Source organism: Labeo rohita, chromosome 16 (genome assembly GCF_022985175.1).
Source record: "Labeo rohita strain BAU-BD-2019 chromosome 16, IGBB_LRoh.1.0, whole genome shotgun sequence".
NCBI lineage: Eukaryota > Metazoa > Chordata > Actinopteri > Cypriniformes > Cyprinidae > Labeo > Labeo rohita.
The window spans coordinates 18,737,303-18,749,651 of NC_066884.1; the positions used below are offsets into that span (position 1 = coordinate 18,737,303).

The following is a 12,349-nucleotide window of genomic DNA, read 5'->3' on the forward strand; positions in this document are numbered from 1 at the left end:
TCAACTATAGCAGATGGACTTGGGGTGTTCAGCATAAATCCACAGGGCATCACTGTAGACCAGCCAATGCTGAAATATCCAGTAAATGAACAAATTATGACTCACTTTGTTAGTTAAGACAATACATCATAGCTCAGAAATAAATTTAGTGTCCTTTATAGCCTAGTGGAAATGAAAACGTACTTGCGAGTTTCCGTTTATTGAATTATTGGTTGTTGATTTCTGTTGCTGAAGCTCTACATGTGAATTTTTAAACAGATGGAGGCAAAGCTGGAGCTCTGCTGCAGCCATTAATAGCCATATACTAACGGTTATGGAATTAATGCAATGCCCCGAGCCCGCAGTGCCTCCAACATTTAATTTATGGCCTTAAATATAACTTTTGAGCAAATTCACTTTTACATGGTTGGTTCATCAGCAAGATTTAACTGTTGTAGTGTTATAAACTATGGCATTCAAAGAATTTGTGAATGTGAGGGACTGTACAAAACATAGAAGATGAACTACAGGTCAAAATACCAACGCTAAGATGTTGTCACGCTTGTGAACAGGGGACATCATACAATTAATAGAAAACGAACCCGAAGCACATGTCCATCAAACAACTACTCAAATCTTCTGACAGAAATGGGAAACTAATACGATTCATGAGCTTCTAACGCCCCCTTCTGGTTATTGAGTAACTAGCAAATTATTAAACTCTAACTAGCAACTATCAAACTCTCGTATTATGAAACGTGACAACAGCTGATTTGTTGAGTTTTAAGTAGGTTTGTTTTCTTAAAGGGCTGTACGGTTATATAACGATTTAAATCAGAACCTTTGGTCTTAATCGGTACTTGATTAACCAGGTCTGGAATATACAGTACAATGTTGCACTTGGCACATGACAAGTAGACTTGTTCAGGCAACATCCAGATTTCGATCGTCTGTTACTCAAGTGGTGAGAAAGAATATTTCAAACAAGAGGTTCAAAGACGAACACATTAGCCTCTTGCTTTGTTTACATGTCATTGCTCATTTACGCTAGCACGGGCTGATCTTCTCACAGGTTATGGAGAAACCATGCATATTAGCTACCACACTTGGAGCACCCGGAGGCATCTACAAGTGTTTTGAACCTTGTATCGAGAAACACTTCACTATAATCCCATATGAGAGGTTTGTACAGATGAAAGAAGACTTCGCTGACAAAATCCAGGCAGTGTTTGTGTGGGGTCCTGACGCTATTAAAGTTGACCAAAACCTGTTACAGTCCTTGCCTAAACTCAAAGCTGTTGTTAATGGTGGAGTAGGAGTAGACCACCTTGATATTCCACTTATCAATAGCTTTGGAGTCAAAGTTACCAACACTCCTGGTGTAGTGGATAACGCTACTGCAGATATTGGCATGAGTTTGATGTTGGCATCTGCAAGGAAGATTGTTGAAGGTGAGAAGTGCAGTTTCCTTTTTATACTTTCCATCATATTGTTCACTGAATCCATTGGGAATTTCTTATATTTCTCTGCAGGGCACAATTTTTCTAAGTTCCGGGAGTCTGATTATTTTCCAAAGTCTTCTCTGGGAACTGATGTTAGCGGGGCCACCCTGGGAATCATCGGCATGGGTAGAATAGGATATAAAATTGCCAAGAGAGCTCAAGGGTTTGAAATGAAAATCCTTTACCACAACAGGAATCGAAGGTGAATCTGTTGGACTTTGATTTAAATATTCACATTGTTCTTAAACAGCTTTCTACCAGTTCCAGTAATACGTGAACTATTAGTTTTCTGTAATATTTGAAAAAGTCACTACTACTCAAAAGTTAGGGGTCAATAATTACTTTTTTGTTTTTGTTTTTAACTGGCTTTTATTCAGCAAATATGCATTAATCTGATCAAAATTACAGTAAAGATAGTAAGATGTTACAAAAAAAAAACAAAAACAAAAAAACAAACAAATCCTGTTCTTTTGAACTTTCTATTCATTGCAGAATCTAATTCTAAATGTACAGTTGAGGTCAAAAGTTTACATTGCGGAATCTGAAAAATGTTAACTGTTTTACCAAAATATGAGGGATCATACAAAATACATGGTATTTTTTATTTAATACTGACCTGAATAAGATATTTTTACATAAAAGGCGTTAACATCCACAAGATGTATAATAGTTGAATTTATAAAAATGAGTCGGGGGAGATGACAACTTTTTTTAATTTGAAGATCAGGGTACATTCAACTTATTTTGTCTTTTGGGAAATGTGTAAGTATCTTCTGTAGCTTCTGAAGGGCAGTACTAAATAAAAAAAATATGATATTTAGGCAAAATAATAAAAAAAAAAAGTACATATCTTCATTCTGTTCAAAAGTTTTCACCCCTGGCTCTTAATGCATTGTTTTTCCTTCTGGAGCATCGGTGAGCGTTTGAACCTTCTGTAATAGTTGCATATGAGTCCCTCAGTTGTCCTCAGTGTGAAAAGATGGATCTCAAAATCATACAGTCATTGTTGGAAAGGGTTCAAATACACAAAAATGATGAAAAACAAAAGAATTTGTGAGACTTGAAGGATTTTTCTGAAGAACTGCAGGCAGTTTAACTGTTCAGGACAAACGTCCAGGTAACAATACAGTATAAAGAATCAAATGTATGTAAACTTTTGAACGGGGTCTTTTTTTTTAATAAATTCAACTATATGTAAACATCTTTTATGTGAAATGTCTTATTCAGGTCTGTACTAAATAAAAAATAACATGCATTTTGTATGATCCCTCTTATTTTGGTTAAATAATTAATATTTTGCAGATTCTGCAAAGTGTATGTGAACTTTTGACCTCAACTGTTGATTTCTGCAAATTAAAAAAAAAAAATTAAAAATCATTTTAATTACATTTTAAAATATATTCTAACAGAAAATGGATATTTTAAATAATATAAATTCACAATATTACTATTTTTGCTGAATATTTTTTTTCATTAAAAAAAATCTTTCCAATCCCAAACTTTTGAAAGGTATTAGGTATGACCAAATGCTGTCCACATTGCAACAATTATCCCTTTCAAAATAAAGTATAAAATTAAAATGGTGCCTTTCAGCCAGGTTACATATTTGTGACCTTGACCGCACAACCAGGAAGTTGCACGGGTATATTTGTAGCAATAGCCAAAAATACATTGTATGGGTCAAAATTATCTATGCTTTTATGCCAAAAATTATTAGGATATTAAGTAAAGATCATGTTCCATAAAGATATTTTGTAAATTTCCTATCATAAATATATCAAAACTTAATTTTTGATTAGTAATATGCATTACTAAGAATTTAATTTGAACAACTTTAAAGGTGATTTTCCTCAGGTTTTTTTTTTTTTTTTTTTTTTGCACCCTCAGATTCCAGATTTTCAAATAGCTGTATATTGTCCTATCCTAACAAATCCAGACATCAATAAAAACCTTTATTCAGCTTTCAGATAATGTATAAATCTCAGTTTCAAAACATTGACCCGTATGACTGGTTTTGTGGTCCAGGGTCACATTTAGTCTCTGATTGGGATAATATTTAATTATCAAGCTTCTGTAGAAGGCCTTATGGGTTGTGGTCAGGATTTAGATTGGCTAAATGTAATACCTAAATTTAATTTCACAGTGTTTTATGTGTTCAGGCCTGAGAGTGAAGAGAGAGCAGTTGGGGCCACATATTGTGCAAGCTTGAAGGAGCTGTTACAGAGGTCAGACTTCGTCATGGTGGTGGTCAGTCTGTCGCCTGAGACGCGCAAACTGATTGGTGCCAAAGAGTTTGCCATGATGAAACCCAATAGCACCCTTATCAACATTAGCAGAGGTAATGTAATAGGCTGGAACAAAGCAATCCAATTAAAGAGTAGCAGTCCTGCTTAAGAACTACTTTTCTTGTCCATAGGCTTGGTAGTGGACCAGGACGCTTTAGTGGATGCACTCCAGAAGAAAATGATACGAGCTGCTGCTTTAGATGTCACGTATCCCGAACCACTTCCCAGGTTGCTTAAGTAAATTATAAGGACAATAATAAAATTGCAAGCCTAAATGTTTTTTTCATCATGGTAGTATAAATGATATGCATTTTGGTTACATACAGAGACCATCCCCTGCTGTCCTTTCCAAATGTCATCGTCCTGCCCCATCTAGGAACCCACACTGTGGAGACCACACAGATTATGGTGGAGAGGATGGTGACCAATGCCTTGGCCGCTATAACTGGAGGCCAGCTTCCTGATGAAGTCGAGGCATAGAGCCAGATCACAGAGCCATCTGTCCCTCTTTTGTTTTTAACCAGCAAAACATAGAAAATACTAATAGATTTGGTAATCATTTATCTGTGATTATGTTTTGTGATTTGTGCAGATGAGTCAGTTTTTAAATGTTTCATGTTTACTTTTATGGTAATGAAATATAGAATATTAAAGAATGTCTTAAATTGAACAGCACAGTATATATATATATATATATATATATATATATATATATATATATATATTTTTTTTTTTCTCTCCAACAAAATCACTTTCTCAAAAAAAAAAGATCCTGATTTAATTAAAAATAAACTACAGCATTACAGTAATGTATGGTGTCTTGTCATATACTGCACACGTGCTACTATGTGGATTTTAGGTAACATATTTCTTGTTGCTTATATGTAGTTACTAAATATATATACACTACCAGTCTTTGAACAGTGAGAATTTTTATTTTTTTTTTAAAGATGTCTTTTCTGCTCACCAAGCCTGCATTTATTTGATCCAAAGAACAGCAAAAACAGTACAATTTTGAAAGATTTTTACTATTTTAAATAACTGTTTGCTATTTGAATGTATTTTAAAATATCATTTATTAATGTGATTTCAATGCTCAGTTTTTGGCATCATTACTCCAGTCATTTGATCCTTCAGAAATCATTCTAATATTCTGATTTGCTGCTCAAAAACATTATTATTATATTATTATGGTGAAAACAGCTGAGTAGATTTTTTCAGGTTTCTTTGATAAATAGAAAGTTCAGAAGAACAGTGTTTGCCTAAATTAGTCATCTTTTGTAACACTATAAATGTCTATCATCACTTTTGATCAATTTAAAGCATCCTTGCTAAATAAATTATTAATTTCCATAATTTCTTGCATCAAAAAATCTTGAAAAAAAATGTAATCAACTGTTTTAAATGTTGATGATAATAATAAATGTTTCTTGAACAGCAAATCTGCATATTAAAATGATGAAGAATCATGTTATACTGAAGACTGGAGTAATGATGCTGAAAATGTAGCTTTGATCACAGGAATAAATTACATTTTAAAATATATTCAGATAGAAAGCAGTTATTTTCAACAGTAAACCTATTTAACAATATTACTGCTTTTGCTGTATTTTGGATCAAATAAATGCAGGCTTGGTGAGCAACTATTAAAAATCTTACTGTTCAAAAACTTTTGACTGGTAGTGTATATATAAACTCTCTCTCTTTCTCTCTCTCTCTCTCTATGTATGTATATAAAGTAGGCTACACATATAAAGTTTATTTATTCTTCGCAAATTTTCTAGTCAACCGGATCACAAATAGTTTACTGAATGTTTATCCAAGCGATTTGCCGGTGTCAAATACATTAGACATATAAGAGACAAATACGACTAGTCCCAGGAAAGTGTCATTGTTTCCGTGTCGTCCAGTCTTGGACAACCATTTGTCCTGCTTTTCCGCTTTTCAGTGATGCGAACACGTAACGATATTTTGTCATGCTGAGCCAAACAAAACCCCAGTGGTCTGCGACTAGTGGCTAGTTGACCGCTCATCGGACAACATGAACCGGGCACTTAGAAAGTCTCAGTCTCTGCGTTGCTGTTCGGTCCTCGAAGTGAAAAGTAAAGTAAGTTGCCATGTATTTTCATTCTGATTACTGATATGTAGCATGTATCTGTCAGTTATTATATTGCCATACAGTATCTTTGTTTTTGGCGGTATGCATTTCTTTTATGAGACACTGTTAAATCCTTTTCAAATGACTCATTCTTTATCCAGATTTGAAATTCATTCACAGAATTCTTGTACTTACATGTGTCTCGGTGGTTTTCTTGGCGCTCTTATTTAAGTATTATTAGACTGAAAGGAAATACCTTTGTAAACAATAACTTAAACAATCAAAACCTACACAATATCCAGAAACGGCTCACTTCTAAAATATGTCCATTGTTTCAGCTGATTGAATGCAGTCCCAGGTCACTCACTCTGCAACTCTTATTTATAGTATCAAAAATCAACAATGTTAATTGGTTTCACCCAGTAGAACATAATAGTGCAATTAAGATATTTTGTGTTTAAAGTGCCTACATTATTTTTACACAGTGTCACTTCTCTCTCTACAGTATGGTGCAGAATTCAGGAGGTTTTCCCTGGACCGCTTTGAGCCTGGCAGGTATAAAGACTTCCACAGGCTCATTGTGCGTTTACATCACTTATGGCGAATGGATGTCCTTATCGGCTATGCGGATGTCCAAGGTGACCTGCTGCCCATCAATAACGATGACAACTTTTGCAAAGCTGTGACCTCCACACAATCTTTACTGCGTATCTTCATTCAGCTTCAAGGTATTCAGGATCTTTTAATATCTCTAATTTCTTTCTGTTCCACACGTTGATATCTCCTTTACTTTCAACTTAAATATTCTAATGTTATGTATGTATGTACCAAAGGGCACTATTTTCCACATACGGAAAATATAATTTTTTAGGGTTTTTTTGAGCTTCTTCAAGCAGAAGGAATACAAAAAAGGAAGAAAAGGAAATAATTTATCTAGTTAGAAATCATGTACTTCAGTATAATTGCTTTGTATTCCCTAGTGGTGTGTTTGTTTGTCAGATACAGTAGATTATCTTGTTGCTTTCCGTTCTAGTTCATGTGATCTCTAGCAGAGTTCTTTAAGGTTTCACAGTAATATAGGAATAATTCAGAAAATAAATGAATGTAAGATTATAAACGTAAATAAAACGATGAATTAATAAATAAATTTAAAAATACTGAAATAATGAGAATTAGGAATATATACAGTGCCTTGCAAAAGTATTCATACCCCTTCATTTTTTTTTATGGTGCATATTTTTATGTTAAACTGCTTTTTCCCCCCCACATCCATTTACACTCCATACACCATAATGACAAAGCACAAAACAGATTTGTGGTAACGTTGCAAATTTATTAAAAATAAAACACTGAAATAAGTACATTGCATAAGTATTCATACTCTTAACTCAATAATTTGATTGCATTCAAGCCAAGGCTCTGGCTAGGCCACTCAAAGACATTCACAGAGTTGTCTATAAGCCACTTTTTGCTGTGTGCCTAGGGTCATTGTCCTCTTATAAGGTGAACCTTCTGTCCAGTCTGAGGTTTTAAATGCCCTGGACAGGGGTTTCATTAAGGCTCCATATTTTGGTGCATTGAGCTTGATGAACAGTGCTTGTCTGTCCTTCTGTAAGTTTCTTCCATCTGCATATATGATCATGGAGCTCAACTAGAGTGACCGTCAGCTTCTTGGTCACCAATATAACCAAGCCCCTTCTCCATCAAATTGCTCAAATTTAGCCAGGAGGCCAGCTCTAGGAAGAGTCCTAGTTGTTCCAAGCATCTTCCATTATGGATAATGGAGGCTACATGCTTCTGTGAACCTTCAGCGGAGCAGATTTTGTTTTTTCAGAACTCTTCTCAAGATCTGTGCCATGACACAGTCCTGTCTCTGAGCTCTACAGGCAGTTATTTTGACCTCAAGGCTTGCTTTTTGCTCTGATATGCCCCTATGCATTTTCAGCTGTTAGACCTTTTCTGAGAGGTGTGGAGCTTTTCCAAATCATACTCATTCAAAAAAATTGCCACAGTTTAACGGCACTTGAAGTGTAGTAACATCTAAAAGCTATGTAAGTGCTCCTGAGCTAAATTTCAAGTGACCCAGGAAAGGGTATAAATACTTATGCAATGGAATCAGTTCAGTTTTTTATTTCTACAAAATTTGCAAAGTTGTTACAAACCTGTTTCATGCCTTGTCATTATGGTGTATGGAGTGTAGATTGATGTGAAAAAAAAGTAATTTAAAGCAGTTTAACATGAGGCTGCAACACAACAAAATGTGAAAAAATGAGGATACTTAAGGCGCTGTAAATTATGTTAAATTTAAAATTTAAAAATGTGTTTATTTAATCAGGAAATGTATTTATTCATTTAAATAATTGAATTTCTTTTTATTCATTTGTAAATTGGACATATTGGTCCACCATAAGATAATAGTGTTTCACATGAAAATGAATAAATAAAATTAGCTAAGTAGTTAAATGTTTAAATTCAAGTTGAAAGTGTCTTCTATAGACAACATCATAGTAAAGTGCGATGACACTAAAATAAAACTTAAAGATACAATCATAATCATTTCAGTCTATAATTTCAGAACATCAGAAAATTACTTCCCACATTATTTTACAGAGGAAGCTGACCAGGATCTCCCAGTTGCCGAAGACACAATAAAGCGAAAGAAACCTGTCAGCCAGAGAAAATCACCATTTCAGATCAGCATGCCACAAAACTTCCGCCCTGTTTCTTCCATCATTGACGTTGACATCTTACCAGAATGTCATCGAAGAGTACGTCTATACCGCCAGGGCTCGGACAGACCTCTTGGCTTCTACATTCGCGACGGTACCACTGTCAGGGTTACTCCTTATGGTCTGGAAAAGGTTCCGGGCATCTTTATCTCACGCATAGTACCTGGTGGACTGGCGGCTTGCACGGGACTGCTGGCCATCAATGACCAGGTCCTGGAAGTGAATGGTATTGAGGTTATGGGGAAGTCTTTGGATCAGGTAACCGACATGATGATCGCCAACAGCCATAATCTCATCATCACAGTGAAACCTGCAAACCAGCATAACAACATAAGGAGAAAAAGCTGCATTTCCTCAAGTTCGGGACACTATTTTGATAGTACGCACTCTATAAGTTATCCAGGGCTGCCTATGATAATGAAAGCTTATGGTTTCGGTAATGGCTCTGAGAGTGAAGAAGATGTAGACGTGGTTCTAGAGAGCCCCATCAAACACCGGTCCCGACATTCGGGTGCTTCATCCAGCTCTTATTCTTCTCAGCCACATGTTAATACTTCATACAGGCCTCAAGTTTCTGCCAGACATCCCAACTCGCTCATTTCAGCAGCGGCCTATCATTCTCAGCCTTGCCTCGCCTATACAGCTCACACTGACCATAGCGTCCCTCTTCACAGGAATCGGACCTCCCAACAGCATTTTGCCTGTAATCCAGCCATCAGAAAGGGAAGCTCCAGTACCCATGATATTCTAGACACATGGCACGTAGATCTGAGTCGCCATTTACAGTTGCCCCAGGGGGCAATGGAGGAAGATGGAATTGTTGTTATTTTGTAAAAGATAAACACCACCCATTTTAAACTCTGCGCTACTGGTGTATTAGGTAGTAGTACTAGGTTTTTAATGGTAACTTTAAAAGAGGACATATCATGAAAATATGACTTTTTTCATGTTTAAGTGCTATAATCGGTGCATGCGGTCCCTGGTGCATTTAACAATCCATAAAATGTGAAAAAGGACAAACCGGTAACTGTTTTGGTAAGCCTTTCTCTGCATGTGAAAAACAAGCCGCTCAGATTTTGCTCCCCTAGTGATGTAGCAAGGGGATCTTATTATAATATTACTGCCCCTTAATCTGCACGTCTCCACCCACGCCACCACCGCCATTTCGTTTTTTGCGATTTCTTTCTCAGCTGTTTACCCTTTAAGGCATAACCGACTGTGTTTTTATAACTTAAGTGTGTTTTTAACATAAACTTCTGTGTATTTGACAGTTTAAGCACAATAAGACATGAAAGAGAACTTAGTTTAGTACTCATGTGCCGTGTGACAGCCGCTTTCTGTTGCGCTCAGAAAACCGTATGTCAGAAGTTTAAACTGATATGGCTTTAAAATGCATGATTTCAGCGTGATAGACATGATAATCAAAACCAAACAGATGTTTTTTTGGCAGAGTATCTGAAGTATGAGCTGTAAAGGCACAGCCTTATTCTAGAAAAGGGGGCGGAGAGCAGCAGCTCATTTGCATTTAAAGAGACATGCACGAAAACAGCGTGGTTCTGCTTCCACTCAAAAAAGGCATTTTCAAAATGATATAATTAATGATCTGTGGGTATTTTGCGCTGAAAATTCACAGACACATTCTGTGAACACCTGAGACATATATATTGTTAAAAGGGGCACAATAGGTGCCCTTTAAGATTACTATAGATTCTCAATGTAAAGGGAATTTTTTGTTATCCATCATAAAAATATGCCCTGAAAAACCTTAGATCGCTCTCCTAAATATTAAAACTCTTTCATCCTTTACTCACCCTGGTGTTGTTCATAATCTGTATGATTTTCTTACTTCTTTGGAACATAAATGAAGACTTTTTGAAAAATGTTGGTAATCAAACGGTCAATGTCAGTGGTGACTATTGACTACTTTATGTAGTATAAACATAAATAAAAACCCCAGTAAATTTAGATTAATATGTGTTGATTAAATGTGTTAAACCAACATAATTGAATCTCTTACAATTTATGGATATTAACACATAAATGTATAGTGTTTTTCTATCATACGTAGCATATGGTTCCTTACAAAAAGTTATATATTAGAAATTCCTTGTTTCATATCACACAACATACCACTTAAAGTGGAATGCACAAAGCAAAATAAAATCTTTGTGATGTAAACAGTGTTTTACTGTTTTAATTAAGGAAACTGAACAAGCAGCAAAAACATTTTTGGAGGTGGAAATCCAAATGCATTTAAATATTACATTACAACATTTTACTTGCATTTTTTGTATAAGTGCATTCTCATTCCAAACATAACATTCGTATAATGAACTTCAAAAAGAGATGCTTTTTTCATGAAATATCCCTGATCTTTGTTCCTGACAGCTGGACACCAAAATACATAAAATTCGATTCCATGTGCGGCAACAAAATAATAATTTAACAAATAAAACTATACATAATAATAAAACAATAACTCACATTATCCATCTAAGCCACAGTGAATGCTGGGATCTGGTGCTCCGCCTCCAGGCCTGTGCACACATCCTGAATTTTAGTTTATAGCATTAAGTAAACAAACATGCAAGCAATAAATGATGCTAACACACTATTAGTGTTTTGTACATAACATCCACATTATGTTTCTACAGTATATACTGTAGAATTATCATCACTGTGTTAGGACACTGGTACCCACACAGATTACGGATGAGCTCCCCCTGCTGGCCTCACCAACACTTCATCCAGGAGCAGCCTTTGATTTCCCAGGAGGAGTTGACAGCTACAGGTTGATGGTTGCTGGCTGTTAGGTCTCCACAAGTGTCCCATACAATCTTTGTCCATTTTGTCTATAAAAAAATAAAAAATAAGCTGTGGAAAATGTGCATTTTCCATACCACACAAAGTCATTTGTGCACAAAGTGACATCCTGTATTGTTTATCACTTTGGCTGTTTTTCTCACCAGTTTTATATGAACAGAACAACACTTGTCAAGTAAACATGACAAGACCTATTATTTCACTGCAACAACAACAACCATAAATAAAAACTATGTCAGTATTTACTCACCCTCATGTTGTTCCAAAACCTGTATGACTTACTTTCTTCTGTAGGAGAAGGTATTTTGAAGAAACAGTTTTGGTTACCATTGACTTCCATTGAATGGACACTGAAAAACATTTCTTAAAATATCTTTATGTTCAACAGAATAAATAAAGTCACACGTGTTTGGAACAACACAAGGTTTTAATTATTACAGAACTGTCATCTTTGGGTAAACTATAAGTTCAAGTGATGCATTTAGTATGTAACATGGACTAGAAAAGATTTGGTAAAACTTTTTTTTTTCTTTCTTTTTTTCGAGTGTACATGAGCATGCCGTTGGCCGTTTTCATGTTTTTAAATTTGTTCTCAAACCCTAAGAGACAGTCCCAGGCACTGTGATGACAATGGGCCCATTTAGGTCCTTGAATTCACTGGGACCAGTGGATAGACCTGGCACGGGTCCTTCAGTGACCGCTCTAGTCCAGAGATGTTCTATTTACGTACATAAATGTTCTTCACTGCACTTAGTTTTAAACTGAACTGACCTGCTGTGGCGACATCAGCACTGATGCAGGAGACCACCTAAACAGCAACAGGTATCCTCTGCATAGTATAATACAAAACAAGCAACACCCCTATTCCCTTCTCATCAATTATCACCATGTCATACCTGAATGCATCAATCCATCATCCCATAAAGGCACCTC

At 35.7% G+C, this 12,349-nt stretch overlaps 2 protein-coding genes across 3 annotated transcripts; both read left to right on the forward strand.

The window, feature by feature from the left end:
• The first annotated feature begins 743 nt into the window (after nucleotides 1-743).
• Nucleotides 744-4,460, forward strand: zgc:136493 (uncharacterized protein LOC692276 homolog). 2 transcript variants are annotated; one of them, XM_051131042.1, is made up of 6 exons: nucleotides 744-943; nucleotides 1,052-1,430; nucleotides 1,512-1,683; nucleotides 3,641-3,819; nucleotides 3,898-3,994; nucleotides 4,143-4,460. In XM_051131042.1, exons 1-6 carry the CDS (start codon nucleotides 887-889, stop codon nucleotides 4,228-4,230), a joined length of 972 nt encoding a protein of 323 aa, XP_050986999.1. In that variant the 5' UTR covers nucleotides 744-886; the 3' UTR covers nucleotides 4,231-4,460. The 2 variants fall into 2 exon arrangements, with proteins under 2 accessions (XP_050986999.1, XP_050986998.1); XM_051131041.1 differs by having other exon boundaries at nucleotides 746-943; nucleotides 4,093-4,459.
• Nucleotides 4,461-5,731: 1,271 nt separating this feature from the next.
• Nucleotides 5,732-10,757, forward strand: pard6ga (par-6 family cell polarity regulator gamma a). Its single transcript, XM_051131032.1, has 3 exons — nucleotides 5,732-5,873; nucleotides 6,370-6,592; nucleotides 8,475-10,757. Exons 1-3 carry the CDS (start codon nucleotides 5,808-5,810, stop codon nucleotides 9,425-9,427), a joined length of 1,242 nt encoding a protein of 413 aa, XP_050986989.1. The 5' UTR covers nucleotides 5,732-5,807; the 3' UTR covers nucleotides 9,428-10,757.
• Nucleotides 10,758-12,349: the final 1,592 nt, after the last annotated feature.

Bases quoted from the DNA above. Each gene is read 5' to 3' on its own strand.
- zgc:136493 (XM_051131041.1), top strand. From the start codon at position 887: ATGACAAGTAGACTTGTTCAGGCAACATCCAGATTTCGATCGTCTGTT. The intron at 944-1,051 runs GTGAGAAAGAAT...ATCTTCTCACAG, and splicing joins GATCGTCTGTTACTCAAGTG to GTTATGGAGAAACCATGCAT. The intron at 1,431-1,511 runs GTGAGAAGTGCA...ATTTCTCTGCAG, and splicing joins TGCAAGGAAGATTGTTGAAG to GGCACAATTTTTCTAAGTTC.
- pard6ga (XM_051131032.1), top strand. From the start codon at position 5,808: ATGAACCGGGCACTTAGAAAGTCTCAGTCTCTGCGTTGCTGTTCGGTC. The intron at 5,874-6,369 runs GTAAGTTGCCAT...CTCTCTCTACAG, and splicing joins TCCTCGAAGTGAAAAGTAAA to TATGGTGCAGAATTCAGGAG. The intron at 6,593-8,474 runs GTATTCAGGATC...ATTATTTTACAG, and splicing joins TATCTTCATTCAGCTTCAAG to AGGAAGCTGACCAGGATCTC.